The sequence below is a fragment of the Battus philenor genome, unplaced genomic scaffold (genome assembly GCF_028537555.1).
Source record: "Battus philenor isolate CCGP_79_NKW_IND1 unplaced genomic scaffold, ilBatPhil1.0.hap1 SCAF_17, whole genome shotgun sequence".
Classification (NCBI taxonomy): Eukaryota; Metazoa; Arthropoda; class Insecta; order Lepidoptera; family Papilionidae; genus Battus; species Battus philenor.
In genome coordinates this window covers 8,304,748-8,331,699 of record NW_027181679.1, presented here as the reverse complement: position 1 = coordinate 8,331,699, position 26,952 = coordinate 8,304,748, and the positions used below count along the sequence as shown (strand labels likewise).

General features: G+C 32.4%; 2 protein-coding genes across 2 annotated transcripts in view; one reads left to right on the top strand and one right to left on the bottom strand.

Annotated features, from left to right (window-relative positions):
• Positions 1–19,167, bottom strand: part of puf (ubiquitinyl hydrolase 1 puf) — a 44,945-nt gene extending 25,778 nt beyond the window's left edge. The window contains exons 1-25 of the mRNA XM_068763213.1: positions 19,049–19,167; positions 18,799–18,895; positions 17,877–18,622; positions 17,227–17,498; positions 16,928–17,146; positions 16,368–16,547; positions 16,132–16,210; positions 15,452–15,524; positions 15,006–15,124; positions 13,774–13,888; positions 12,242–12,404; positions 11,272–11,400; positions 10,817–10,944; positions 10,625–10,703; positions 9,480–9,664; positions 8,190–8,370; positions 7,557–7,707; positions 6,028–6,328; positions 5,120–5,306; positions 4,178–4,306; positions 3,627–3,806; positions 2,591–2,921; positions 1,793–1,917; positions 1,368–1,487; positions 415–537 (exon numbers count right to left, since the gene is read on the bottom strand). Of these exons, the coding sequence (XP_068619314.1) occupies positions 415–537; positions 1,368–1,487; positions 1,793–1,917; positions 2,591–2,921; positions 3,627–3,806; positions 4,178–4,306; positions 5,120–5,306; positions 6,028–6,328; positions 7,557–7,707; positions 8,190–8,370; positions 9,480–9,664; positions 10,625–10,703; positions 10,817–10,944; positions 11,272–11,400; positions 12,242–12,404; positions 13,774–13,888; positions 15,006–15,124; positions 15,452–15,524; positions 16,132–16,210; positions 16,368–16,547; positions 16,928–17,146; positions 17,227–17,498; positions 17,877–18,622; positions 18,799–18,895; positions 19,049–19,091 (4,455 nt within the window). The 5' untranslated portion in view covers positions 19,092–19,167. The remainder of the gene's footprint in view (positions 1–414; positions 538–1,367; positions 1,488–1,792; positions 1,918–2,590; positions 2,922–3,626; positions 3,807–4,177; positions 4,307–5,119; positions 5,307–6,027; positions 6,329–7,556; positions 7,708–8,189; positions 8,371–9,479; positions 9,665–10,624; positions 10,704–10,816; positions 10,945–11,271; positions 11,401–12,241; positions 12,405–13,773; positions 13,889–15,005; positions 15,125–15,451; positions 15,525–16,131; positions 16,211–16,367; positions 16,548–16,927; positions 17,147–17,226; positions 17,499–17,876; positions 18,623–18,798; positions 18,896–19,048) is intronic.
• Positions 19,168–19,662: 495 nt separating this feature from the next.
• On the top strand, positions 19,663–26,139 carry Alg12 (Alg12 alpha-1,6-mannosyltransferase). The gene is made up of 8 exons (XM_068762868.1): positions 19,663–19,841; positions 19,914–20,046; positions 20,492–20,665; positions 21,575–21,728; positions 22,657–22,801; positions 24,008–24,234; positions 24,409–24,549; positions 24,642–26,139. The coding sequence occupies exons 1-8, from the start codon at positions 19,716–19,718 to the stop codon at positions 25,798–25,800; spliced, it is 2,259 nt and encodes a 752-aa protein (XP_068618969.1). The 5' UTR covers positions 19,663–19,715; the 3' UTR covers positions 25,801–26,139.
• Positions 26,140–26,952: the final 813 nt, after the last annotated feature.

The window sequence follows — 26,952 nt, the reverse complement described above, 5'->3', positions numbered from 1 at the left end:
ATAGTTGGAATTGATTTCACGCTCACGTGCTATTATTGTAACAGATATTGGTACCACTGACCATTGCTCTTGTAAATGACCTATCGACTACTTATTTACAGGCTTCTGGTAAAGCGATCGTGATTATGGGAGTTTTTGCATGGCCCTTCGCAAGTCTCCATTTTCATCTCCATGAGGCATTTCTAACACATAGATTCAGGGGACAATCCGTGAGGGTCTTCTTCTGATCCGTCCACAATAAAGCTGGATGAACTCTGATTACCCACAATAATTTACTGTATCCTGGAGAAGAAGTTTCTTACCGTCTTTGTTTCACATAGGTAGGCGAAAATGTTTTAAAATTATAGTGTAAGATAACCTAAGCATTACTCTATTTTGAACTCCTGGTGGATTAAGAATACAAACAAAACTCACAGCTGGCTCTGCGTCGTCTAGAAGGAGGCGTGGCGCGGCGCGTCGCAGTGACCAGGCGAGCGCAACAGCGTCCCCTCCACCGCGTGCCCACCACACGCACATGCGCATAGCGTGCTGGACCACCTATAAGGCATACCTCATTAAATTTGTTAACCCAAATTCCTCTCATCATCATTTCAGCCATAGGACGTCCACTGTCAGACACAGGGCTCACCCATAGTTTTTAATAAGACTGGTTCAATGTTGTCAAGGTTCCGTGTCCTACCTACTTGTGGCATTCTACGTGGCGCTTACCGGTCTGTGACTTCCCCAGCAGTCATCGGTTCTGCTGACTATGTGACCTGCCACTTCAACATGCCAACCATTTAAGGCATATTTGTTACTTAAGTTCTTCTACAAAGACTTTTATTCCTGATTCAAACCATAGCACTTTGGCTATACTCGGCATTTCTCCACGAGCTGTGTTCTGTATGGCTCATTGAGAAACCGACTGTGAGGCGAGCGAATTGCCAATAAGGCCCGAAGTAAGAGAAAACCTTTTAATCCTGCAAATTTATAATTAAACTCTACTGGTATTTTTTATAGTCACAATGAATAGGTTAAACATCAATGTTATGATGTAAGATTCATATTTAAGTAACATTTATGTTTATGTAAATAGATTGTATTATATACTTTCAAGTAACTTTATATCAATAAAACTAAGTATTAATATATTGATACATGGCACAAAAACCTACCTACCGCACTTAATACCTTTTTTTTAATGATTTTTTATACGATTTATCAATCTACCTATTTTTGTGTATAGTGTTAAACAATGACTATTATGACATATACATTATTAATTGTAAAAATTTAACGAATGTAATTAGTAAAGGTAAAAATCAATGAACCTTTCCTTTTCTTCAAAATTAACAACTATCAAAGGTAGTACATAGATATAAACAAACCTGAGCCCTCCCCCAGAATCCTGTTTTATATGTAGTCGGTTCTTTTACCGTGGCTGCTTCGCACAATATTGATATCAATCTTTCAGTTGTTTCTTCTACACTCATCAGCGATAACAAAGCCTAAAAACACATAATTAGTTGATAAATTTTGATGTATAATTGACATATCATTTCATAATTTTAAAATTAAAATTTAAATAGCTCGTAGTCTGATCCTTCCACATTATGCCTTTTTAACCTTTTGTTTGTTATATAAATATTTGCTTCGTGTTGTCATTTTTTTTATTCAAGCAAGGAGTCATTTAGTTTCCTAATTAATTAAATTATTTAATAAATGCGTTTATAACAAGACTTGACAGGATTTAGTGATTTAAAAATAAAATGTTTGGGAAACAACAATATATTTTTGGTATTAAAATACTTACGGGATGTAATTTCGGAGTCTGAGCGGGATCTGAAATGGGCAATGTTCCTATACGGCACAGTAACTGAAGCAATAACGCAAGACAGTCCTGCCTCCATTCACTGTCGTCGTTACGTTGTAGTACTCCTGAAAATAAACAAAATAAGATTCATTTTATTAAAATTAAATTAACACATTTTTACTTGTATTTTTACAGACAAACGGACTTGCTTAAGTCGTCGGTAGAAGTCGAAAACAGACCGCTTCCAACTGGTCTTATCAGAAATTTATGAAGAGGATAATGTTTACAAGTTTAGTTTGTGCAGTTAAAATGTGTATTAACTTAACAAACAATTCTCCATGTTAATTAACATCATGCCATCCATTTCAAATATACAGTATAAAAAAATGATCACAGAATGATGAACATGTAACATCACAGAAGTAAACTCCGAACTAGATAGTAGAAGATTTAGGAAGAGTTACACCAACCAAATTACGAATAATGAGAAGATCTAAAAGATTTGACAACATCAAACATGTAATAGCAATTACTCAGTTTTATTGATTAATATATTTCAAATACTAACGCTAATCTTAATACGAAATATTCATATATACACAAAATTAATGAATGTCTCTGAACCGCACTTGGTTTGGGTTTGGGTATAATTTCATAAAATACATTCTTAGCAACCTCAACTTGACGATAGGAATATTTCTATCAAATTACAAGTTACTTAGTTCTGTGGTTCCACGGACATTGTGATAAATCAGTATAAATGTTAAAATCTCTTATATATAATGCTATATTACTTACCAGACATCATTATATCATACAATATTCGAAGTCCTCCCTTCTTAATGAAAACATCGTTCCAGTTTTCCGCAGCAACCTTTTCTTCTTCAGTTTTTTCAACGCTTACTAGCGAATCTTTTACAGTAGGGCTGTTGGTGTTTGAACTCAGTTTATCGATTATATGAAGGGAATACATGAGCTTCTGTGGACTTGTTGGATCAAGGAGCTCGGGTAGTTTGCTCTCTATTGGGTTCTGGAATGCTTCTAGAAGAGTCGGATTTAAAGGCACCGCTTGAAGAATGTCCCATACACGTCTCGATAATAATTGCGCTTTTGTGTGAGCCACAAGTTCCTGTAATTTGAAACAGTTTTAATGTTAATTTCAATACATGGTTAATATATAATACATGTGATTTACTAGTTGCCCCAAGAAACTTCGCACTGACAATTGTTATTGGCATGCTACATACATAATAAAATCTTTTTTCCATCTTGTTCACTTCAGGGATTACAATTTCATTCTGGTGATTTACAGTAAACAATTTTTTTTATTCATTTACATCCTAACACCACCTATTTTGATTTTGACATTTAACGACAGGTTCGACTTCCTTAGGTTCAAACGAAAATTTGAAAAAAAATAATTGCCAAATTGGTTAAGAAATTCTCGAGTTTTGCATTATAAGCAGAATAGTTTAAATCTGCGACTAACCACTCGGATTCAATATCCGAGACGTAGCACACTTCTTGCGATTTACACAATACCATAGGAAAATAATTTTAGCGACTGGCTGGAACATTTAAAACCTCTTTGTATTTTAATTTGGTTTTTATACTTTTTATATTGACGTTTGTGTCGCGATACATTTTTGGTTGTTTGTTTGTTCTGTCAGTCTATTGTTATGTATTATTTTACCGTAACTAAGTTTTGTAAAATTATAATTAAATTATCACCATCATTTATTTATATATTTATATACTTTATTGTACCCGTTTATACAGTCCACACGCTCGCCAAATATAAAAGTAAAAAAATAGCGAATCTTAGCCAACATACCCCATTAGTGCCAGGTTCTTTCATTTGCCCAAGTGCTTGCATGAGAGTGAAAAGTTGATGAAAGTAGGTCGGGTCCAGCAGAAGTAAAGTCGGGAGGCGCGCACGTGCCGGCGCGGGCTGCGCGGAGGGCCACTCAGCCCAAGTTCCGCGACCTCCCACGCCCACCGATACGAACACCAACTGTAAATATGATAGATTGTTAATAGCTTCTCGACGGTAACAAATATTATTTACCACAAAACACTTCATATAGTTTCGGAAGACGTTAGTTAACCTAGGCGGCTTAAATAGTTTAGGCTAAAAGATATTTTGCTAGAGACACCATAGCATTGAACTAATGTCTAAGTTATACATTTGAAATAAGATTTTTTGGGTTAAAATATACTTTCTCAATGTATTCGTAATCACATATATCTTTTTAATTAAAAATATTTTTTTGGAACAATATTCACAAATCAATCAACTTTTATCCAGTTTTAAATCAAGTTACAGTAACATTACATTATTAATTTTTAACATAGCCATATTTAAATAATTAAAAATAAATTTACCTGATTATCTTTAAACCCCATGTCATAAAGAGTTCGTTCATCATAGTCAATAGTCAGTTCTTGTCCCTGAGTTATCATCCGTAAAGGGCCATCTGTTGAGAGAGCTGTTACACCATCTTCACCTTGAATCTATATTGAAAACAAAGTTTTTAAATAAAACATTGTTTGTCAAAACAAGCATGAATTGGCAAGTTTATATATAACTAATAGCTATTAATGTTAATTGTCATTATAAATATTGTTTGTTGAGTAAATCAAATATTATACTTCTAAATCTTATTTAACTTTATCTTTCAAATTTAGAAGATTCCAAAATTGTTCCTTTTATTTAAATTATAACTGAATTATTTTTGTTTAACACATTACCAAATAATTAGGAGGATTTTGAGAAACTAAAAATAAAATTCAGCAGTTGTAAAGATAAACTTTAACAAATCTGATAAATCTTCAAATTGTGATGTGATCAAGTGTTTGTGTTTCAGGTGAGGATCATGATGCCCGTCGTCCAGTTTCCATTTTTGCTTTTATGTATTGTCTCATATATATAATTTTTGGGTCCGGACTTTTACTGCTACCCAAGTGGCATTTGCGGATTTATGGTGCAGAAAACACCTAGAGTAAAGGCGGACAACTCTTCTAGTATAGTATTATTATTATTATTAGATATTTTGTAACAATATAAATACTGGATTCGAGCAGCACAAGCCCGATCATGGCGTGGAAGCTTGATGTAAGTTTTTAAATTAACTATTTATAGGTTTTAATATTGATATATTTTATATTACTCATTACGTTATAGGTTAAAAGTTAGTACCGGCTTTTAACAGACCAACATTCCGAGTTGGTGAAAGCTTACTACTTATAATGTTAAAATAATTGATGATTCATAAGTGTGTGTAAATACCTATTTGAATAAAGATTTTTTAATTTGAATTGAATTACCTGTTTCTCCCACCAGACGTGAACATGTGCTCGTAGGTGTGCGACCAGATCCGCGTGATGCAGTGCAAGCGTGGCACGAGGCCCAGCACCCGCGGGCTGCAGTGTGAGACGCACGCTCCCCGCGCCCCCTGCGCCCTCCCACGCACCAGACTCAGCCAACGCCCAGCGACGTAAGTGATATGCATATCTGTGACATAGTGATTTATTAGAATAATTATTAAAGAAAACTATTTAATATACAAAAAATGAACATTAGGAAGTTCATTATTATAGATAAAAATAATAAATAAAAATAAACTCGTACCGCCTAAATTTGGTCTTCAAAAAGTTAATTTATTTGAATTATATAAAATTTCTATGTAACATAGGGGTAAATCTTTTCATACTATATATACTAATAATTTGCATGATTCCAAAGACTATGTATATATAAAACAATGTTAAATTTCATTTAAGAGTAACTATTCAGTTTCTGACGGCTTTTCTCAGCAGATTGGCATTCCAAGCTAGTGATAAGTAAAGTAGTAAATACCAATTTTAAAAAAAATTGTTATTAAAAGATTGCAAAACCAATAATAAACGTATCATGAAGTTATTCTTCAGTTATACCATTACATCACTCCTGAAATCAGTCCTCTTAACTCTACGTCTCTTCTCTGAGTATCTTTTTCATCTCTTATTTCAGAGTGAAGAGAATGAAGAAAGAGATTATTAATTGATGATTATCTGGGAGAATTCGCATTTTGCACTAAGACCGCCATTTTTACTTCTTTTTTTTCTTTCGGACGGTTACAAGTAGTTTCATTCTAAGTTTATTGATGTACAATAAATAGATATAGTAAATAAATATAAATTAAATAGAATTTTAAAAAATTACATTATTATATGATAAAAATAGATATAACTACCGTCTTTTAAACGTATCCAAATGAGTTTTTAGCAACAATAGAGCTCTCTGTATACATTGTAATGCCGCCTCTTCAGTCATATGCTCATAAATATTTTGTTTGTCTGTTGTCTTTTCTATGTCTTTCTTTTCTTCTTCGGTTTGAGCCAATGAAGCTTCATCATTGTCTTGGCTCTTTGATATTAATCTCTCTGCCGCTGATGAAAGATGGAACATGCACTTTGATACAAAGTCATCTTCTTGTTGCAATTGTTGACCCATGTAATAACTGTTCAAATATTGTATAGCTCCCATTGAAACATCTGAAATAATTATACAGGTTATTTAGAGGTAAAAGTTTTAAAAAAGATGAATGAATAGCTTATTTATTGTAAATTAAGGTGTAACATACCCTACCCCAAAATTAATGATTTCAAAAATAATAAGTACATAAAGCGTCCAAATCGTTTTCAAAATTCGTGTGACTATGTATAAAAATTATTTATTGTCGGTTTGTTGGGCTATCACATTCCAATAGAAATTATGAATTAATGTAACACATTTCAATGTGATCACTTTATACAGGTATACTGGTATGGTATTTACTCTTTTATATGTTTAATTTATTTTAACTAAGTGATAAATTTATTTATTGATTCGATATATAATTAATACAGCAAGAATAGTAACAATCACTTTTCTATTACATCTTAATTAACTTTTTTCTTTTTAACTAACTGTATTTTTTGATGTTGTTTGTATAGAAAAAGAATAATGTAAAAAATATAAAGATTAACCTTTATTACATACAATTACAATCATTAACCTTTATTACATAACAATTAAAATCATCATAACAAACGATAGACACCCACTGCAAGGCATTTTCGCTTCTCCTAAAAAACGTCACGATGTTCGGTCGTGCGCTGCCCCGATTCAGCGACTTTACGCGACCTTAACTATATCGACAGTGGGTACCCACTTAGTGGGTAGCTACCTACCACGTTTTAAAATAAACTCTTAAAATTAATACATGTGTCATAGTACAGTACCCGGTGATAAATATTGCACGACCTTTGGATCTATTAGGAGCTGTTAAAACAAGTATCATTTGCTTAGTTTGATAATTATTTTTATCCTTTGTATAAAATACACCATTTTTTCTACAAGTGCTGGCTTTAAATTGTTGTAAAATTAAAACAAAAACATGTCCACATTATGTATTTAATTTAATTTAATTTAATAATGTATTTAATTACTTAGGAAAATTACAACGGTACATAAAAAAGTTCCTAATAGATACCGATAGTTTGTATTTGGTGCGACAGAGATAACGCTCTATGAAGCCGAAATTAGCCGATTGTCTTTGCAAAGGTTTATGTGCAATATTTATCGCCCGGTTTTGTAGTATAAATTGGGCATAATTCAATGACCAGATTCACCCAGTGGGCGATACTATTATTTTGAATCGAGGCCCAACATGTCTTATTTTATGTAACTTTGTATGTTTTGGTTGTGATGTAATAATGTCAACCATAGTACGTTATTTACCTGTGCTATTAGCCCTGAGCGCGATCTTCCATAGGTGGTCCATGGCCAGTGTGTGCGGATGTCCCGCATCACGCGAATCTCCGGAGCCCAGCGCCATGCGTGCCAGATTGCATAGTTGCTGGTACAGGCTCAACCCCATGATGCTTATAGTCTAATTAAAAAAAAATGATACAATAAATTATGTAAACACTCAATGAGCTATATATATGGAGGACCATATAATGCTTGGTGATTTTTAAGCGAACTCTGGTTTTATTTTAATTAAATCATTAACACAACAAGCTTCTTTTTGACAGCTCGACTCACTCAGTGGAAAATAGTACATTGCAACTATATTTGTAGGACAGAGTTAATAATGCATTTTTTTAACACACGAAAGGGGCAATTGGCTATCTCGTGTGTCATATTTAACTAAGTTTCATAGCATTGTTTTAGGATTTTTCCGCAGTGTAGACACTTCTTTAATATGTTAACGTAGCGCTATCAAAACCCCTGTACAGCGTCCTATATAAGAATTAAGGCTGAGTGTAAAAGGTTATGAGCGCCGCTGCAGCAAGCGTTAACGGCGTACTGAGGTTACTAATGACAAATTAAGGGACGGCATGTCAAAACAGCATAATAAACCATACATACCTCGGGATCCAATGTAGGCATCTTTTCGACATACAAAAAACGCAAAGCGTCGAGTCCGAGTGCGTGCTGGTCTGGTGACTTTGTATGAGACAGCAACCATGAGTAGAGGCAATCTGCACACTCGCTGCTCCCGCGGACAACCAGACACTGCCACAACTCCTCCACTTGTTCTACTGTTAATCTGTAAATTTTAAAAATATTCTAATTCAGTTCACATAAATATTATAATGGAAATGCTTAGCAATTTTTGTGTGTGTATACATTTTACAGCATTTAAATTTTACAACAGACTGTTAATACGGTCGTCTAGCAACTCAAGTGTTCTGCTAAGACAACATGGCTAAGAAGTTATGTAGTTTATTTATCATGATATATAGATATTTACAAAAAATCGTTTTAAAACAATAAAAAATTGAATTAAGAAATTTATAAAAACCAGAAATAAACATGAAGCATAAAATAAATGTAAAAGAAGAAAAAATTAAAGAAATTGTGAAAGTGAATGAAAAAAATAGTAAATGAAAAAATTATTGGAATATATATTTCTGTCCCAAAAATAAGACAAGCGAGGAAACGTGGTAAAAAAATGTAGAAATATGCATGTATATTATTAATACTATGTATTTTATAATATTTTTGTACATCAAATTTCCAACCAAATTTCTTTAATATTTTTATTATTTTAATAATGTCTATTATCAATTTATGACCGCCTGCTCTATTAGTTCTTGGTAACTAAGTCCTTAGTCCATTAGAGATTGTCTGAAAAAATTCACGTTTGAACATCAAAGATCTGTACTTCATTTCGGTATTACATATTATACTCTTAATTTTTCCTATTTCTAGCGCCTTGATTTACAATAAAGATTTAATCACGGTCGGAACATATTCTTGGTCGTGGATGGCAGATGACCACTGGGCATAATGTTATCATGGTCATTTAACCATATCACCATACTGATTTGCTGTGATCACCCTGTAACGTATCTTATGAACGCTGACACTATTCTACACAACAACAGTAATGGAATAAAGAAAAAGCAAAGAAAAATATACTATGAACATATAGTAAATATGCACTCAAACACAATAAAAAGTGAAACTATAATTATTTGCTGCTTGGAATTTGGAATTAAGACGCCTACCGCAAAGCATACGCGTTTTTGGTCGACGCAATGATTAGTGCTGCGCTGTACGCAAAATGCACAGCATATAAAACGTTAAAAAGAAATTACTAGTAAAATATTTTTTTTTTTTTGGCAATCAATAAATGTTATTTTTTTAGATTACTTGAAATGTTGCGGCGAGCCGACCGGCGAGAAAATGGCGGTGAGGAAGTGAAGCCGGACGGTGAGCTCCGTAATGTGCGCGTAGTGCGCGGCGTCGCCGGGCGCGCGCGGCTGCTGCGTGTAGTGGCGCAGGTCCTCCAGGAACAGCCGCATCATGCCACGCTCTCGCTCAGCCCACATCACCACCTGAAAAAATCAACATCATCATTACAACGGTAGGACGTTCACTATTATGGTTTACTAAATATGCCCCATGCATATTTCCAATAGCTTTGGTTAGAAATCGTCTGCATCCAGCGTCAGCCGGCGACCTTGTAAAAATCATGTTCACGATAAGGTTGAAGGGGCTACGTTAGTCTGTCCCCGTGGAAACCACTATCTAGAAATAGTTTTCTATTCCACACACAGCGAAACTTAATTACTCGATAAATTAGTATTTTCATAATGATCTATTATTTAAAATACATATTAGTTGATTACAATAAAATCTACCTTTTTGTTTTTGATTGACGTCAATGTTTGAGTCCTACAGACATGTTTTTATTCCACTGTGTGATTTTTTATGGGATAAGAAAAGTGTTGTTTTAACTATTTATTTTGTCTTGCGATATTACTCTTACAGTGATATAAATTTTATAACCAGTAAAATAAAATAGATGGTTGTTATCTTTCCTGAGGAACCAAAAAGTTTATTAAAGCTGTTTTTTGTTAAATTGTTGACTTAATCAAATAAAGTGACAACTAAGATGTACATTCGATATGAACAAGACGAATGCTTTGTCAAAAAGAATTCATTGTGTTTTCAATTTAGAAATATTAAGTCATGTTATATATATTTGTTGCAGCACCGGTAGCTCAGCGGTAGAGGACTTTGACTTGCGATCGTAAGTCGCGGGTTCGATTCCTGGAATACAATCTTATATAATTCACTTTGTGCATTAATTATATAGGACTGTCCCTGCTCACATACAAGTTTCCAGAGGAAGGACAGTAACAACCTCTGTGTATCATAATAACACAATGCGATCGCCAGCCTGTCTGAAAAGAGAGGGATTATGGTATGTGATTATATGTATATGAGGACTATTCCTTGCAGTTGGTATCATTTCAACAAAAATATCAAAATTAAATTTTTAAAGCACATACCTGATGCATATCCATTCCCCGCAACTGTTGAAATGACGAAAATAATTTCGGCAACAATCTTAACGAAACAGCAACAGATCTGCAATAGATAGATAGAAATATATTTACACAAGCTTCAATTTATACATATAATATTTAATAATATTGCATATAAAATAAAACTAAATTTCATATTGTAAAAAAATATCTCACCTATGATTGGCTAAATTATCAAGACAACCTTCAATGAACTTGATACGAATAAATTTGTCTGTGCTGAAACATAGCAAAGCGCACAGAGCTTTCTCTGCTTCGAGTGCAAGGCCCTCGCCTAGTTGTTCCTGAAATTATATTATCGTACGTTTTAAACTGAAACATAAAAATACAATTAATGCTATTTATTTAAAATATAAAAAAAAACAATTAAAGCTGCATTTATAAAAGCAAGATCAGTGTACACGTAATGTAATGGCCTTTCAATTCATATAATCAAATTCAACTTTAACTGGCCGAAACACTTGACGTGTTACGTGTTATTTGATTGAAATTAAATGAACTTGTTTAAGCTGACTACAACTGTATGAAATATTCTAATTTTCAAATATGGAATGTATATTCAAAAATGAAATGAATAACGAAGAGATAAACAGTGAGTTCATACGACTCACAATAGCCCCGTCCTGCAGCAAATCCCAGAGGAGAGTATTCCCCGGTCGGCACACGTCGTCCACGCTGAATGGCAACGGAGCTGCAGGCGAAGGCGGCCTAGCGCCGCGATATTCCGTTAAACACTGCGCCTAAAAGAAAGAGACAGAAAGATAGAAGATTTATTGATGGCTTAATTTAAAATTACTACAAATAGGATATCGGCAACAGTAATAACAATGGAAACCCTTGCTAAGCTACATACTACAGTATAGCATCACCCATACTACTGCGATGATTTTCAATAAAAACTCAGTTAATTTATTTGGAAATTTTCATAGCCGATCGTCACTGCTCGCAACCGTAAAGGCATAATTTTGAAAAAAATACATAAAAATATAAATTAGCAATAAAACAATATATATAAATAGAAACAAAAGTATATATACAATTTTTTTCCCATTCATCGCGGTTAAAACAATTGTCATAAAGGGAGTATTAATAGAATAACTAACTGCATGGTAAGTTGAAGTTAATATTATTGCTTCTAAAGTTGTAACCTAAAATGTATAAGAAAACCCAAAATCTAACATAAGTAAAAACTACCACTGCATTGAGAACTATATGTCCCCAGTATTATAATAAATATATATTTCATTCTGACAGAAACTGAATTTACTATTCATAATATCTTAATACAGTTTTATATACCAACTAACCCATGGCCTGCTTCGGTAAAATAATGAACACTCTCTTAAGCCTTCTTGCAGGTAAAATTTCGTAAAGTCCGATCATAGCTGACCCTTACTTGACAAAACGAATATTCCTACCAAATATCAAGTCTAAGCCTTACAGTTCCAGAAATATCGTGGTAGCGGAACTTCATAGATAAAGATAATGGTCGATGCCCGACCTTCTCCTGGTCTCCAAACTGCTCTAGCAAACACCGATGTCTATTATACATATATAAACTTAATAGGAAATTAAGAATACCTGCGCAGCCAGCCTTGCAAGTTCTTCCTCACAAGCAGAGTCGTCTTCGTCCAGGTCAGGTAAGTGGCGATGAGAGTGCGGCGAGATGACGGAGGACGCGCTACCCTCCTCCTCCTCACCGCGCCTCTTGTAACTCTCCATCAAGCGCAGCTCCATTAACCTTCTGAAATATATGACAATAATGAAAACTTCTTTATTCAAATTTAATATGTCTCGTTGCAAATAGGCATTTTTATAATGTCCATTATTTTAACATTATAGGTGGTGAGCTACCAGAAGCTCCACACAGTAACTAAACAGATGCTTTTTTTTAATTAAATTCAAAAATGTTTGAAGTATTCTTTATAATACCAACCATTAAATTAACAAACCAAGTTCCACACATTTCAATCAACTAAAAACTCTTGAATAAAAAAATAACTAGATTCATTTAACAATATGATTTCAATGTTAGATTTAAAACTTAGAAAAGAAAGGTGAAAATATATTGTGGACACTAACCAGTCCTTCAAATAACTTATTTCACTTAAGAATTATTGTAGTTAATATTTTGTTAATACTTGATTGTTAGTTTGCAGTATAGACGACATAGCAGTGATATAAAATACCTTTTTCAAACAATGTTATGAAATTCAAAACAAACATGTATATCATGGGTGACAGAAATCATTTTTCTGAATTCAGGAAATTTATTTTCCGACGACGAGGTCACTTTTTATACAATTTTTTGAAACTTTTGCATGAACAGGTTAAAGCTACTGTAAAGTAAATTAATCTAATTAAATAAAAAAGAAACAAAATGAAATTATACAATGCCAAAATTATACCTAAATACAATTTTCATATTATTTTTCAATTTTTTTCTGAATGTCAACATAATATTGACATCTCCTAAGTTTTTGACTGACTATGTAAATCTTCTTATAATACGCGATATTTGATTTTACATACCGGGCAAAAGTGTAAGGTAATTTTTTAATGGAATCAAGAGTTACCTCGCGGAAGTCCATCCTAAGTAAGAAAAGGACCAATATTTAGCCACTTCCACACATGCAGTGGTAGTCGTGCAATGAAATGCACCGCCCGCCAGCCCGCTGATGAATACGCATGCGGCAAACAATGCGAATCACAGTCCTCACACACTCTGTGTTTGGCACTAATCGGTTTAACATAACTCCTGAAGATGCCCCGTGGAGGGGTGAAACACGTGTTGAGTGATTTGGTGGTGGCGGTTGTGTGATTCGCATTGTTTGCCGCATGCGCATTCATCAGCGGGCTGGTAGGCGGTGCATTTCATTGCACGACTACCACTGCATGTGCGGAAGTGGCTAAATATTGGTCCTTTTCTTACTTAGTGTAAGGTAAGACTAATGCAAAACAGGTACAGCGGTGAAGAATGTTATCATCATATATATACCATTTATAATATTTTCAAAATGCCTAATCAAATGCCGAATACTTTTGCAACATTACATGAGTCATTATTGTCTTAAATTATAGAAAACATAGTAATATTACAGTATTATATTTACCTTGCATCAACATTATCACATAGAAGCTGACAGTGAGCTGTGTCACTGCCCGATGATTCTTCTTCTACTTCAGATACTGACTCGGCCAAGTCAGCGGTTTTCAATTGTGTAGCTACTGAACAGTAATAGTTTTACATTTTTTTTGAATATGAATGAATTATTTGTTAGATCAAACAAAGCTAACAAACCATATTTAACTGAGATGTACAGGGAATAACTTTTTGAGTATTTCCATATAAGGACATTTTTTTGTTTTGACGTATCATCGCAGCCTTTGCTTAATACCTAATATTAACAGTGAAAATCTTTAACATCTTTAACCAAGATGAATTTAATTACTTTCACCATTAGTATATCACCTTGATATAGAAAACATTGAACACTGCTTGTGTCGCAAACATTGTATAACTGCAGGTGTCTATGAAATCTAAATTGGTTTTTAATTTAAAGTAAAGTATGTATGTAAGGTATTCCTGAAGCAAAAGTACATTATAACTTGGCAAAAGTGTTTTGACTAGCATGGCAGGTAAAAATATTTATTGCTTTACTGCCAACTTATATTGGTCAGATATTAATAACAAGCTATTTAAGATATGAACAAAAAAATGTTAACCTAATAAATATAACAAAAATGCACAGCTTTAATGCAGTGTATCATATTGTTGACTTGTTGAGCATTTATTAAAATTTATACTACGGGTGATAAAAATAATGTTTATAATCTCATTTCCACCTAGGAATTTGGCTAATGCAAGGGCTCAAGTCAAGGATAACAAGGGAACCTCCCAGCTTATTCATGACAAAGAGGTTTAGACCAAACAGCGCTTTGCTACTTCCCCATAAACATGTAAATTTCTAATTTCGAATAATAAGAGAAATGTCCTTGTTAAAAGGTGTGTTTTTTATTTATGTATATATATGAGGGTCATCAGCACCGAGCATAGTCGCCGGCTGCTCTACCTACAACGCGTTCAACCAGGTGTCACTATATTGATTCTATGGTATGCTGAGAAGTTACGTCTCTACGTTTCGAACTTTTTTTATGGCCCTATCTATTGAGGTCATACTTCCCTATCGTATTTATGCGACAGGGCATAACATTTTTTTTAAATAATCTTTTATTTTGTTTGCTCATCTGTAAAGAGGCGTTTACATGGTGACTAAAAAATTGTATTAGTCAGTTTGTAAATTATTAAAATGAAGTGATTGTGTAAGCGTGTGACCGCACTCACGGAAATGCCTCGCCTTGCCGGGCTTGTGACGTTTCTTGTACAATTTCTTCTTACGCGGTCGCAGAAGCTCCTCTGCTCCACTACTGGCGCTACCGCTGCTGCCCGCGCGTTTATTTCGTCTATAATAGAAATCACTTTTGAAAAAACAATAAAAAAATAATGATACAACCTAATTGAATTTTGTTCTTCCAACGATGATAATACTAAGCTTTAATCATAACAATTCAAATAATTTCTTTAGATTTCAATGATTCATTTAGAAAATTCTTCAAACACATTTTAAATGATTTCATCAGCTTTTTTTTTGGAAATTAATATGCATTTTTGATGCCTTAATCAAAAAGAAAACATATTGGTAAAATACCCAGAAAATTATCACAGGATTAAAAAGTTTATTCAAAAAATATAAGTTTTTTTATAGTTGCTTCATAGCTGAAAATACTTACTTTTGACAAGATTTGAGTGCAGAACATTCCTTTTTAGTTAATTCTTCTCCCTCTCGAAGCCATTCTTGCTCAGCTGCAAAAATAGTAATTTTAATAAATTTTCTAATGTTCAAATAGCTTCAACACAATTTTTCTCTTAATATGAGTGCAGGGTCTATAATCCACAATGCAGATACATCGTAAATTAAAAAAACATACAAAAATAAATAAATGGTATAACACCTATTGTAATAAGACATAGTTATATTCTAGATTGTCACCGAATCATTTTGCTGTTTTTTAGGTGATGTAATTTACACAAATTATAACAATTATGTTTAGTTTTGTAATACAAAATTAAGTTTGTATGATGCAATACTTAAAAATATTGTATTTTTGTAATAATTAAGTAAAATTACATGTAATAACCGAGTGCAAGACTGGTTATCATGAAGATTTTTGGGAGAGGTCTGTACCTCGCAATAGGCGTCTATCGACTGACTTAACAATAATGATGAAATAAATAAAAAAGCATGTTTAGAATTTTGGAACTACAATATGCGTACCAGTTCTTCTTGACCTTTTTTCGGGAAGTCAACATACAACCTAACAGCCTACCAAGTCATCTGGGCTCATAAAAAAACATTGTGTATTTACATTTTTAAAATCCAATGTATTCACAAAAATAATAATAGAATTACCAGTTAATTCACGCTGATGTTTGCTCTGTTTACGCGGCGTGGGACCAGCCTCTTCACCTGATGTGCTAAGTTCTTCACACTGGAAACAAGAACAAAAATTTAAAACATTAATTATATTAACATTAAGTTAAAAAGATTCAGCAAGAACATATTGTGAGCACAGCACAATATTTAATTATATTATTGTCGTATTTGACTTGATACTTTGTTATCAAATAAAGATTCACAAAAATTACCGGATCATCATCAGAATTTGTCTGATCCATGCTAACACTGGCCTCAGAAGAAGAGTTGTGGTGTGGCTTGCAAACTGGAGGTGGTTGTCGCGGCTCATCAGGTGGCGGAGGGGATCCTAATGCTCCCCCACCACCACGAGCCCACATTGCTCGCATTAGGGCTGATGCAAGGTATAAGCTCTGAAAATAATAATATATGCAAAAATCTAGAATATTTACTAAATAAAAGGATTCACTGTCATGTCATAACTTATTAAGCAAACCTGATTTTTCCCTTAAAATGAATAACATTTCATTACATTTGTCATTTCTAGAAGCAACTATAATCACCTTCGAAAAAGCACATAGCCAACCAAATGAATGGTAAGATATCACCATGAACAAATATCACTGCTTTAGTTTGAATGAGACTATTGAAAAAATTATTAAGATATTCATAATCTCATATCTCAATGTAAGAAACACCTTACCAGCTGAAATTTGTAGTACAAAAACTTTTACATATAATGTTTTCATTTGTCACTGATAAGATGCAGGAGATAAACAGTAATGTTTCTTACTTGTTCAGTATGTTCCTTTGGTGGTAAAGAGCAGAGCAGACTATATAAATGTGTACATGGCTTTGGTGCCAGAGCCCTTATGAAACCGGGCAAAAGATCATATACTTGACGACCACAATGTTTAAGTTGTGCTGCTGCCCAAACTAACTCTACATGCTCAGGTGTAACACGCCCTTCCACTGCGAGAAACTTCAGGATCATATGAGATTGTTTAATCACCTATTAAAAAAATTTTCATTCATTAGTGTGAAATATTTTTTAATAAACAAAAGTAAATTACTTTATACAGATTTGCTTACCTCTACATGTAAATTTGGTCCAAAAAGATGTTCAATTATATTATTATTAGTCAGCCAAGTGGCAAGTTGCTGGCCAGCTAATTCGGCATCAGCAGCTGGTTCACCTGCGCATAACTCATTATGAGCTGCAATATGAGCATTGATTTGAGCAACACCAGCTAGACGCATTGTTAGTGTACTACTGTTAAAATATTTAAATGCCAGGGCTAATCCATCACCGTCAAAGGCTAAAGGAGCATCCAGAGGCTCTTTTGCAGCTCCCCACATGAAATCTAAAAAAAAAATACATACATATTTTATACATGAATTTCTGTCATCATTAAGAAAATAGCAGATTAAAGTGAAATCTACAAGCATTATAATGTTGCTGAGAGCAGAATAAAACCAAGAAGTATGTAAAATTAACATTTCTGATTTTTATGTGAATGTGAGATATGGTTTTATCTAAATTGACAGCTACAATTTTTAAAATACATTAGTCATTATTAATATTAAGAATATCAGATAAATATATCCTTAATTTTAATATTACACATACAATTTTAATAATACATCTACCGTGTTTTATTTTGATGTACATTTACAATTACTTAGGTTTTTTCATTCTTTCTTTATTAAAGATTCATTAGACTGAGGAAAAAGTTATTTACCTGCCATAGACTTAACAGCCGGCACACGCAGATCTTTATCCTCTAAACTGCACATATACTTTAATATTTTACTCCTTAATGGCATGAATAATTGTGCTACTGCTCTAAAATTAAGCCAAAGCTTTAAATTTCCCACAGCAGCAACAATTGCATGTGCCATTGACAATGGAAGAGAGCCTGGTGTAGCATGTTCAAAGACAGATGTCATAGCACATACACCACCTAGCTTGCAAAATAAGCTAACATTACGCAGAAGGTATGCAGGAATTTCAGTATCATGAAGATCACAGTAGGAACTCAAGTTTGATATTTCTTGAGCTGATAGATCATCTAAACGGCTTAGTGCTGAATGTTTGCAGGCCAAGTACAATGGAAAGTTGAGTAAGAAAATCTTGGAAACAATGTGCATAAGTTTTTCTTTCTGTTGCATTGACCAAGTTTCAGCTTCACTTGAAGGGGAACTGTCATTGTTTGAGGTATTTTCAATGCAATTCTCATGTTTAATCTCTGCTTTACTACCATCTTCTTCAACTTCTGTATCTTTTAATTCTTGATTGTTTTCTAGTTTAGAAGCTTCGGGATGCTTCTCTGGTCCTTTTGTTTCATCAGATGGAGAGGTTTTAGAAGCTTCTATCAATTCGTCTTTTAATAACTTCAGTTGACACACAGATAAACACAAAACACTTTGTACAACTAAATAAAACCTCTCAAAGTTTTTTACATCTCGGTAACAGCACATACATTGCCTGCAATAACGTAACAAATCAATAGCTATTATTACACGTTTTAAATCATTACAAAAGTTTCTAAATTGTTGTAAAAAAGACATAACTAGGAATACTTTAGAACAAATATGCTTGACGAAAAATTGGGATAAAATGGTTGTAAGTGGTTAAGCTTAGTGTTATATTAGAATTATTACCTTTGCGGCCAGGAAAGAATATAATTTAATATTACTTCCAGTTCAGATTGACTTATACTTGGATATTGGGACACATCATCGGTTAATCTCGTTTCACCTAAAATTACAAATCAAACATAGACAAACATCGTAAGATATAAATGTAACTTGAATACAGTGTTATTTAAAAAACCATTTAAACAAGTTTTTCGGAAACAAACTGATTGTATGGTTTAAAAGGGCCACAAATCTTTGAAACAATGTAACTTACAATTCACTAAAAGATGTGAAAACTCGGCACAAACATCACACATCCTCAAGGTTTTATGTTAAGATGAAGCGAAATATTATATTAATATTATCGCCGCTGCTATTTCACTTGAAATATTGATCATTATTGATATTTTCGTATCAGAAAACGAACACTGCCTGGGAAATGTCACAGAATCCGTTCCACCATTGTTGACGATTGTTGTCAAAAGTGCGTTAAGTTATTACATCTCTGCTAGATTTTAGAATGCTACGCGACATTGAAAGTTAAATTTATTTTCAAATTTTTGGGTCAATAATAAAAAAATTCTGGTTAAACAAAGTTATATATTTTTAGTTACAAGAATTTTATCCACCGTAATTTGTTACTTAATAAATGGGGTATAAATATGAAATTGTTAACATACATATTTTGATATCATAGTAATTCACCAGTAATAATCAATTAACTTTATTATATAACAATTGTTATTAGAATAATTAAATGAATTTTATATACTCTTCAATGGCCAGGTCGCATTTATTGCCGATTGATGTTTTTTTATTTTTAGAGAATATTAAAGTATACGCATTGCTTAGTTTTGGTTTGACACTTGACAGCTGTTTTGTCTCATTTGTGAGACATGGGTTGATAACATACTTTCGCGGCTTTTTGTTTTGATAATATAATGGTTCAGTTACTTTATATAGTAGCGAGCTTGCATATATTATTATGCCCTTTTACCAAAGTGGAGGAAAGTTTTAATATTCAAGCTACTCACGATATTTTATATCATCGGCTTAACCTCTCACAGGTATACACGATAGTCTAATTTTGGAATTCATAAGTTGCATGCTCAGACGTGTATATTAATAAATTTTTCCAGTATGATCATAATGAATTCCCGGGAGTTGTGCCACGCACTTTTATCGGCCCTGTTATTATATCAGCTTTATCCTCCCCTGTAGTGGCAATATTACATTTATTTGGAATTAATAAATTCTGGATGCAATATGTAGGTAAGCTATTGAGGTCGTAATTTTGAATAAGAAAGCAAAAAATCTTTAAACTTATTTTTCCTGCGTGTTAAATATAAAATGTCATCAATTATATGTAGTTTAATTTAATTATTCTCTGCTATCTTGTATAGTTGTTTTATACAAGTTTGATTAATTAAAACTGTTATATACACACCAAGTAAATACAGAAAGAACAATGTTTTGTTCTGTTTTATATTCTTAAAAGACCAAACTTTTACAAGATAAACACATACTGTTTATTAAGAAAACAATTATTTAAATCTATGTAAAGGTGATTGATTTGATAAATATATTGATTCCGTTGTGCATTCTTTGTGATTTAATTTTCTATGGAAATAGAGTAGTAAGTTAATTGCATGTAAAAATACTGACATCTTTACTGTTGTGCCACAAATTAACAATTTTTTTCTTTGGTAATTTTCAGTCCGGCTAACTCTTGCTTTAACTGTAATAGTGACATGGAGCCGATTCAGAGAAGCCTTGCAAAAGCAATTTGGTAATACTTTTGCTTGGTGGTTCACTTTAATTAGTGTCACTCAGTACCATTTTATGTTTTATATGAGTCGCCCCTTACCCAACATTATGGCATTACCATTTGGTGAGTATATATTGATAATTGCAAGTGTTTAGCAATGAATAGATAAAATTTTACCACATTGATTACAGCAATGTAAAAGAAGAGCATATTCGGTGAAAAATATTGGCAAAATTTTAGGCAAAACTATTTGTTTACCATAAAATGTTTAATGGCTTAAAATAACTCTTTTACAATGAATCTTTTTTTGAATATCATTTTTAAAGACAAGCTCATTTTACAATAATGAAGTTGTTCATATCTACTTGGTATCCTATACATACAATTTTTAGGTAAAATCAAATATAACTCTGCAATTAAAATTGTTTGATCCGAAAACAATTTTTCAATTAAGTAGTTAATATAAAATATGATGGGATTTTCTCAATCATTGAAATGTATGAACAAAAATCTCAAAAGCTTTTCAATTATGGTTAAGTGTGTCAAAAACCAAAATGGTGCCACCTGAACAGATAAATACTCAATAAAAAAATTCCAAACAAAGAGTCTTTTTGATAAAAGTTGCAAAAAAATGGTAGGGATAATAAAAAAAGAGAAACAAAAGATTTTATTATTTGGTTTAATGCAGTATTTCTTGCTAAATGTATTTTGTTAAAAAAATTTGGTGAAATTTTGTTTTTGTATAACTACTACTTAAAATCTGTTTAAACATTCACACACAGATAGTAGATGTTCAGCAAAATTTGCCATCCTATTGGCTTAATTATTATCTACAGATAATTCTGTGTTATTTAGTTACAATGAGTTGTTTATATTTTATTCATGACATATTCATTTAATTGTTCATTTTCAGCCATGAAAACAAGAATTTAATAAATTTTGTGCCAGCAATAAAAGACATTCAATTTATTTTATTAGACATTGGACGCAAGTTATATTTACTTTATTTTTAATTACATATCTTTTTTACAGTGTTACTTGCTTTTGAAGGATGGTTGTCAGGAAAGCATAAACAATTTATAATTTCAGCAGGATCTTCAATTATTATATTTAGATCTGAGTTGGCAATGCTATTTGGATTGTTTCTTTTAATAGATTTATATTTTAAGAAAATTGACATGATACGGTAAGTTTAGCATTGCACAAAACTTAATTATACTTACAAACAACAAATAATTGTTATAATTTTGACAGTATGTGACTTCTAGGTTCTACCATTATTGTAAGGATATAAAAATATTCAACAACTTTAAGAATATTTCACTATGTTAAAGCATACAATTATCTGATATAAGTTCTGTTTAAGTTGATGTAATTCACGTAAGACTAGACAAGCTACAAGCCTCTGCTCTCCATTTTGAAATATTTTTCTTCTTAAATAAAGAGAATAATTATAAAATTGTGTAATTATATCATATTATAATGTCAATAAATAAATAATGACATATCATTATATTATTTTCAAATATTTTTAACTAATTAAATTGACAATATAAAACAATCTGGAAACTAGTATGGAGCATAACTGTAGGAACTTCCACGTCCCCAACCTTAACATTATTCAAAGGCATTCAAATTGTATCCTTGGAACCATTCCAAATGTGCAATGATTTATTACCAATACAGAGATCCAGGTAGCACTAAACTCAAGAATTGTTTGGGAGGAGTTTAAAATAGAAATAAATAAATAAATCTACTTGTAGTCTGAGTCTCATTGCATATATGCATAGAGAGAAAAAAATGACTAACTACTATAAGATTTTACTATAACTTTTATATTTACCTTGAACGATATAGTTGCTTTACTTATTTAATAATGTTATAAGAGTTATCTTTTGCCCTAAAATAGATTAACTAAAATTTTAAATCTTTATCCTTATGAAATTGTATAATGTTCAAAATAATATAATATCTCTCTGTGCTGTGTATATATAATTAACAATCAGCATCCTTGATTCAATCCTTATTGTAAAAAAATCTAAGTGATATTGTACTTTGGCAGTATACTGGTGAGTGTACCCTGTAATATTATTATTATTTTATCTCTGTTACAGATTTTTTAAAATAGTAATACCTGCCGGTATAGGATTATTAGCATTAACAATAGTGGTGGATTCAATTTTCTGGGGGCGGTTATTATGGCCTGAGGCTGAAGTGTTTTGGTATAACACCATATTGAATAAAAGTTCAAACTGGGGTGTATCCTTTTAATTATGATAAGTAATTAACACAACAAAAAATGTGTTATTGGTTTTTATGAAAAAAAAATTGTAATTAATAAATTCATATTTTGATTCTAGATACTGGCGATAATATTGTGTTAAAGTCAAAAATATATTCTATTGAATTTCTCCACCTAGCCTTAGCCTTAAAATTATGATGTTTCTGAATTACACAGGGTGATTAGTCATAGGTGTAAATCTTAAAAGAGATGAATTGGTAGCTCATTTATTAACAAAAAGTTTATAAACCTTTCACCTATTTCCAATGACCTTATATAAAATTGTCACTCTAAAATATGTTACATTCATTTATATTTCTGTTGAAATTGAAGAGGCCAATAACTTCTGGCGGTACAAAGTCCACAAAAATAAATAGTAAAAATTAATTAATTTTAAAATGAAGTAATCCGCATTTTTAAAACACCTCTCCATACTATATTATCATTACGTTATTCAATATTCCTGAAACCTTTGATTTATGAAAAGAGTGTATTGTAAAAAAACATCCTGATAACAGGGATGGATTATTTGGATGTATTTTTACTTAGCTGTAATAGCTAAATTTTATTTCAAATTTTGTACAAAATAATACGCAGCTATTTAATGATTCACCGGCCACGTCGGTAAGATCGACACGTGTATGGCATAGAACGCCAACCACCGATCATATTAGAAAGAAGCAGTGCTTGTAACTTCTGCCACTTCTCCAAGCGCTAACGCTTTCCTATGTGGTAGCAATGTTAACAAGGCAATAACCACCAATAAAATCGTGGTTCTCCCCTGTCGAGAGCTCTGAATTCTAAATGGGTATTAAGTGACAGCTTAAGCGTAGGTCTGCTCTTGAGGATTCTTGCGCCAGGCTACGCCATAGGGTGTCCACTTATGCAATCAGTGATCTCTGTGATCTTCCAATCCGACAATACAGTAGAAACCAGCGACCCGAGGTACTAGCACTTTGCTGTCTATGAAAGAAGAGTTTTAGGCTAAGCGATATTTGTATTCCTTAATTATCTTGATACTAAAGTGCTTTCCGTAGTAAGCATACAATCTAATTTCAGGTAAATATGCATCTAAATATCGTATTTCTTATTGCACCGGAAACAAATTTCTATATATATCATTAATATATTAAATCTTTTCAACAGCCGTTTTAATTTTATTGGATTTACTCAGATAAATACAGACATCACCATTTTTGTGGTATTTTTACTCTGCCCTTCCTCGTGGGCTAGGTCCAAGTATGGTTCTTCTTCCAGTGGGTTTATACCTAGACCGCCGGCTTGTGCCCATCGTGGTTCCTGCTGTGGTTTATGTAATTCTATTCTCCTTTTTACCCCACAAAGAACTTAGATTTATTATTTATATATTTCCTTTGCTCAATACGGCATCAGCTGCGGTTTGCTCATATGTGTAAGTATTATTTAATTTTCTATAATATTTTATTGTAATGCTACCAAAACAGCTTTACTACACCAAGAGTTCCGTTCCGTTCTTTCACGTTGTCAACGCTTATTGCGGAGGCGCTCATGCTCTTATTATTTCAGCAAAACAAACATCACATTTATAATGTATTATTTTTTTCAGATATGTTCGAAGAACGAAATCGCCTATATACGAATTATTATTCTGGGCAATTTGCCTGATCATGCTAGCTAATGTAGTATTTTCTATAGCCTTAGTTTTTGTAGCAATGTCAAATTATCCTGGTGGATTGGCAATAACAAAGTATGTACCTATCAAATCAAAGCTGATACAAAATTCTTTTCTGTCTTGAATTATTATATGTTTATACCACTGACAAAAACTGTTAATTTCAGATTCCACAAACTTTTAAGAAACGAACCGTTCGTTCATCTACATATCAGTAATCTAGCAGCACAAACAGGTGTTACCAGATTCACGCAAATTCATGATCACTGGGCATACAGTAAGAACGAATCTTTACAACCTGAACAATTACAGGAATTTACACATCTTTTGGTCGAAGCGAAGAGCAAATATTCCCCGAGTCTTAAATCTTTTACAGATACGCATGTTATTCTAGATAGTGTTGAGACATTTTCTCATGTTGCTGTAAATTATAAATTGATGCCTCCTGTAAAAATTAAAACGCGCCCAGCGCTCTTTATTCTAGAAAAAATGGACTTCAGGGATAATCCAAGAAAACTTTTCACTCCTGAAAATCAATTTAATCAAGAAATCACAGAATCGTTATCGAACGAGATTTCTAAAGAAGATGCTGCCTTTGAAGTTTTTACTTCGGAAAGTGACGTTGAAACAGAAAAGTTAGCTGAAGTAAACGTTGAGGTTGTTAAATTTGATGAATTAGTAATTAATCAAAATGTAGATAGTAAGAATGAAGTATCCAACAAAGTTACAGAAGAAGGAATACAGGAGGAGGGAGTAAGAGAAAATAAATCCGAAGAAAGAGTAGAGGATCTTTCGCAAAAATCTAGAATAATAAATATGGGTTCAAAATCCGACAGACAAGAAAGAAAAAAGAAAGCAATCGCTAAAATTAAATCTGAAACTCGTAAGGAAGTTATAGCATCGGCTAAAGAAAAATTAAGGGAAATAATGAAAAGACATAAACATATCGCTGAAGAACTTTCTGAAAACCTAATGGCTGATGCAGTTGAAAGTGAAGAAAAAGATGGAAGAGGGGATATTCCAGAAATTGAAACAATTTTGGACTTGGAACCTTTGAATGTTGATGAAAGAAACTTATCCCAATCCGAGCAAGAAATTACACCAAGCCTTGATGAAACTTTAACTAAATCAATCAACAGTAATCAAACAAATGAAAATTTAGATGCCATAGTAGAAGAAGTAATTGCTAGACTAATTGACAGAAAAATATACGATGATAAAACTAAACCGGAAGACATCAAACCTGAAGATAGACAAATCATCCAAAAAATTGTGGAAGAGGTACTTGCTGAAAAAGTTAACTATAAATCTAATAAAGAGGAATAAAGTTAAGTTGAATTCTTGATAGTTTAAGTATATTAATGGTAAATGTGATCTCTACACCATACCAAATTTGTGCCAATATCTTGACTTAATTTTGTTAAAAAAATTCACTCTAAAAAGGACAAATAAATGGACTGATGTCTTTTAAGAAATAAGTCAATGTTTTTCTTTATGTTGTTTCTAATATTCAATTGCTTTTGTCGCACAACCATTCCGGTAAATTTGCTTTATCATTTCTGTGCTGCTTGAATGTTGTTATAAGAATTTTGTTAATTTATTTTAAAATATCTTTTGTTTATGTACTTACAAAATGAAATTTTTTAGTCATTGTTACTTCTATCACTACTTGTTGTTGACAAAAAAAATGGAAAATAACCATTTGTTTTTATTTTTCATACGACAAACCCTGCATTTTTCTCTTCTTGTGTTGGTTGGTGTATTTTAATAGTAATCTTTATAACAAGGAAATTTTAATCAACTTTATAGAAACTATCATTGTAAAAATTGTCATATAGACAAGAAAAAACTTTAAAATGACAGAATTAACTTTAAAAAAATACTCAACTTCTCTTGCTTTGACATTTATTGTAAGTTTCTCTTGTATAACTGGGCGGGTTTTTAGGATTAATTTTTAAAGAATTTGATGTGGCTCTATTTTGCATCGAATCGTAGTATTATAATTAATGTGTTAACGTGTTCTTTGAACTACGGTGATACATTAGAAAATGGCTACAAAGATATTAGGAGGGATTTTTTGTTAATCAGTTTTGAGATGTAGATGTGTTATAAATTACCTTCAAGTCGAAGTATGATTATACATAGAGCAGGGGTGACCAACCAACTGGATTGTCATAACATTTAAGTACATAGAAATATTAAAGTGTTGATATTTTTTCTGAAATTATATTTATTGGAACCATATAAAAATGTACAACATACGCGTATCGAATTTAAATAGTACAATAATTTTAGACATTTTTGAAAACATACGGAATGGTTATGATTTTTTAATCCTTCAGAGCTGCAGGTTGCAGCTACTTAATAACAGCCAACCCTATTACTCGATTTTAGCTTCACATTGATATATGTATGTAATTGACAAACTAAGCTAAGCTGCCAAGTTACAAAATGGTTAAAGATATGCTCGAATTTCAC

Bases quoted from the DNA above. Each gene is read 5' to 3' on its own strand.
- Alg12 (XM_068762868.1), top strand. From the start codon at position 19,716: ATGGTTCAGTTACTTTATATAGTAGCGAGCTTGCATATATTATTATGC. The intron at 20,047-20,491 runs GTAAGCTATTGA...GGTAATTTTCAG, and splicing joins ATTCTGGATGCAATATGTAG to TCCGGCTAACTCTTGCTTTA. The intron at 24,235-24,408 runs GTAAGTATTATT...TATTTTTTTCAG, and splicing joins GCTGCGGTTTGCTCATATGT to ATATGTTCGAAGAACGAAAT.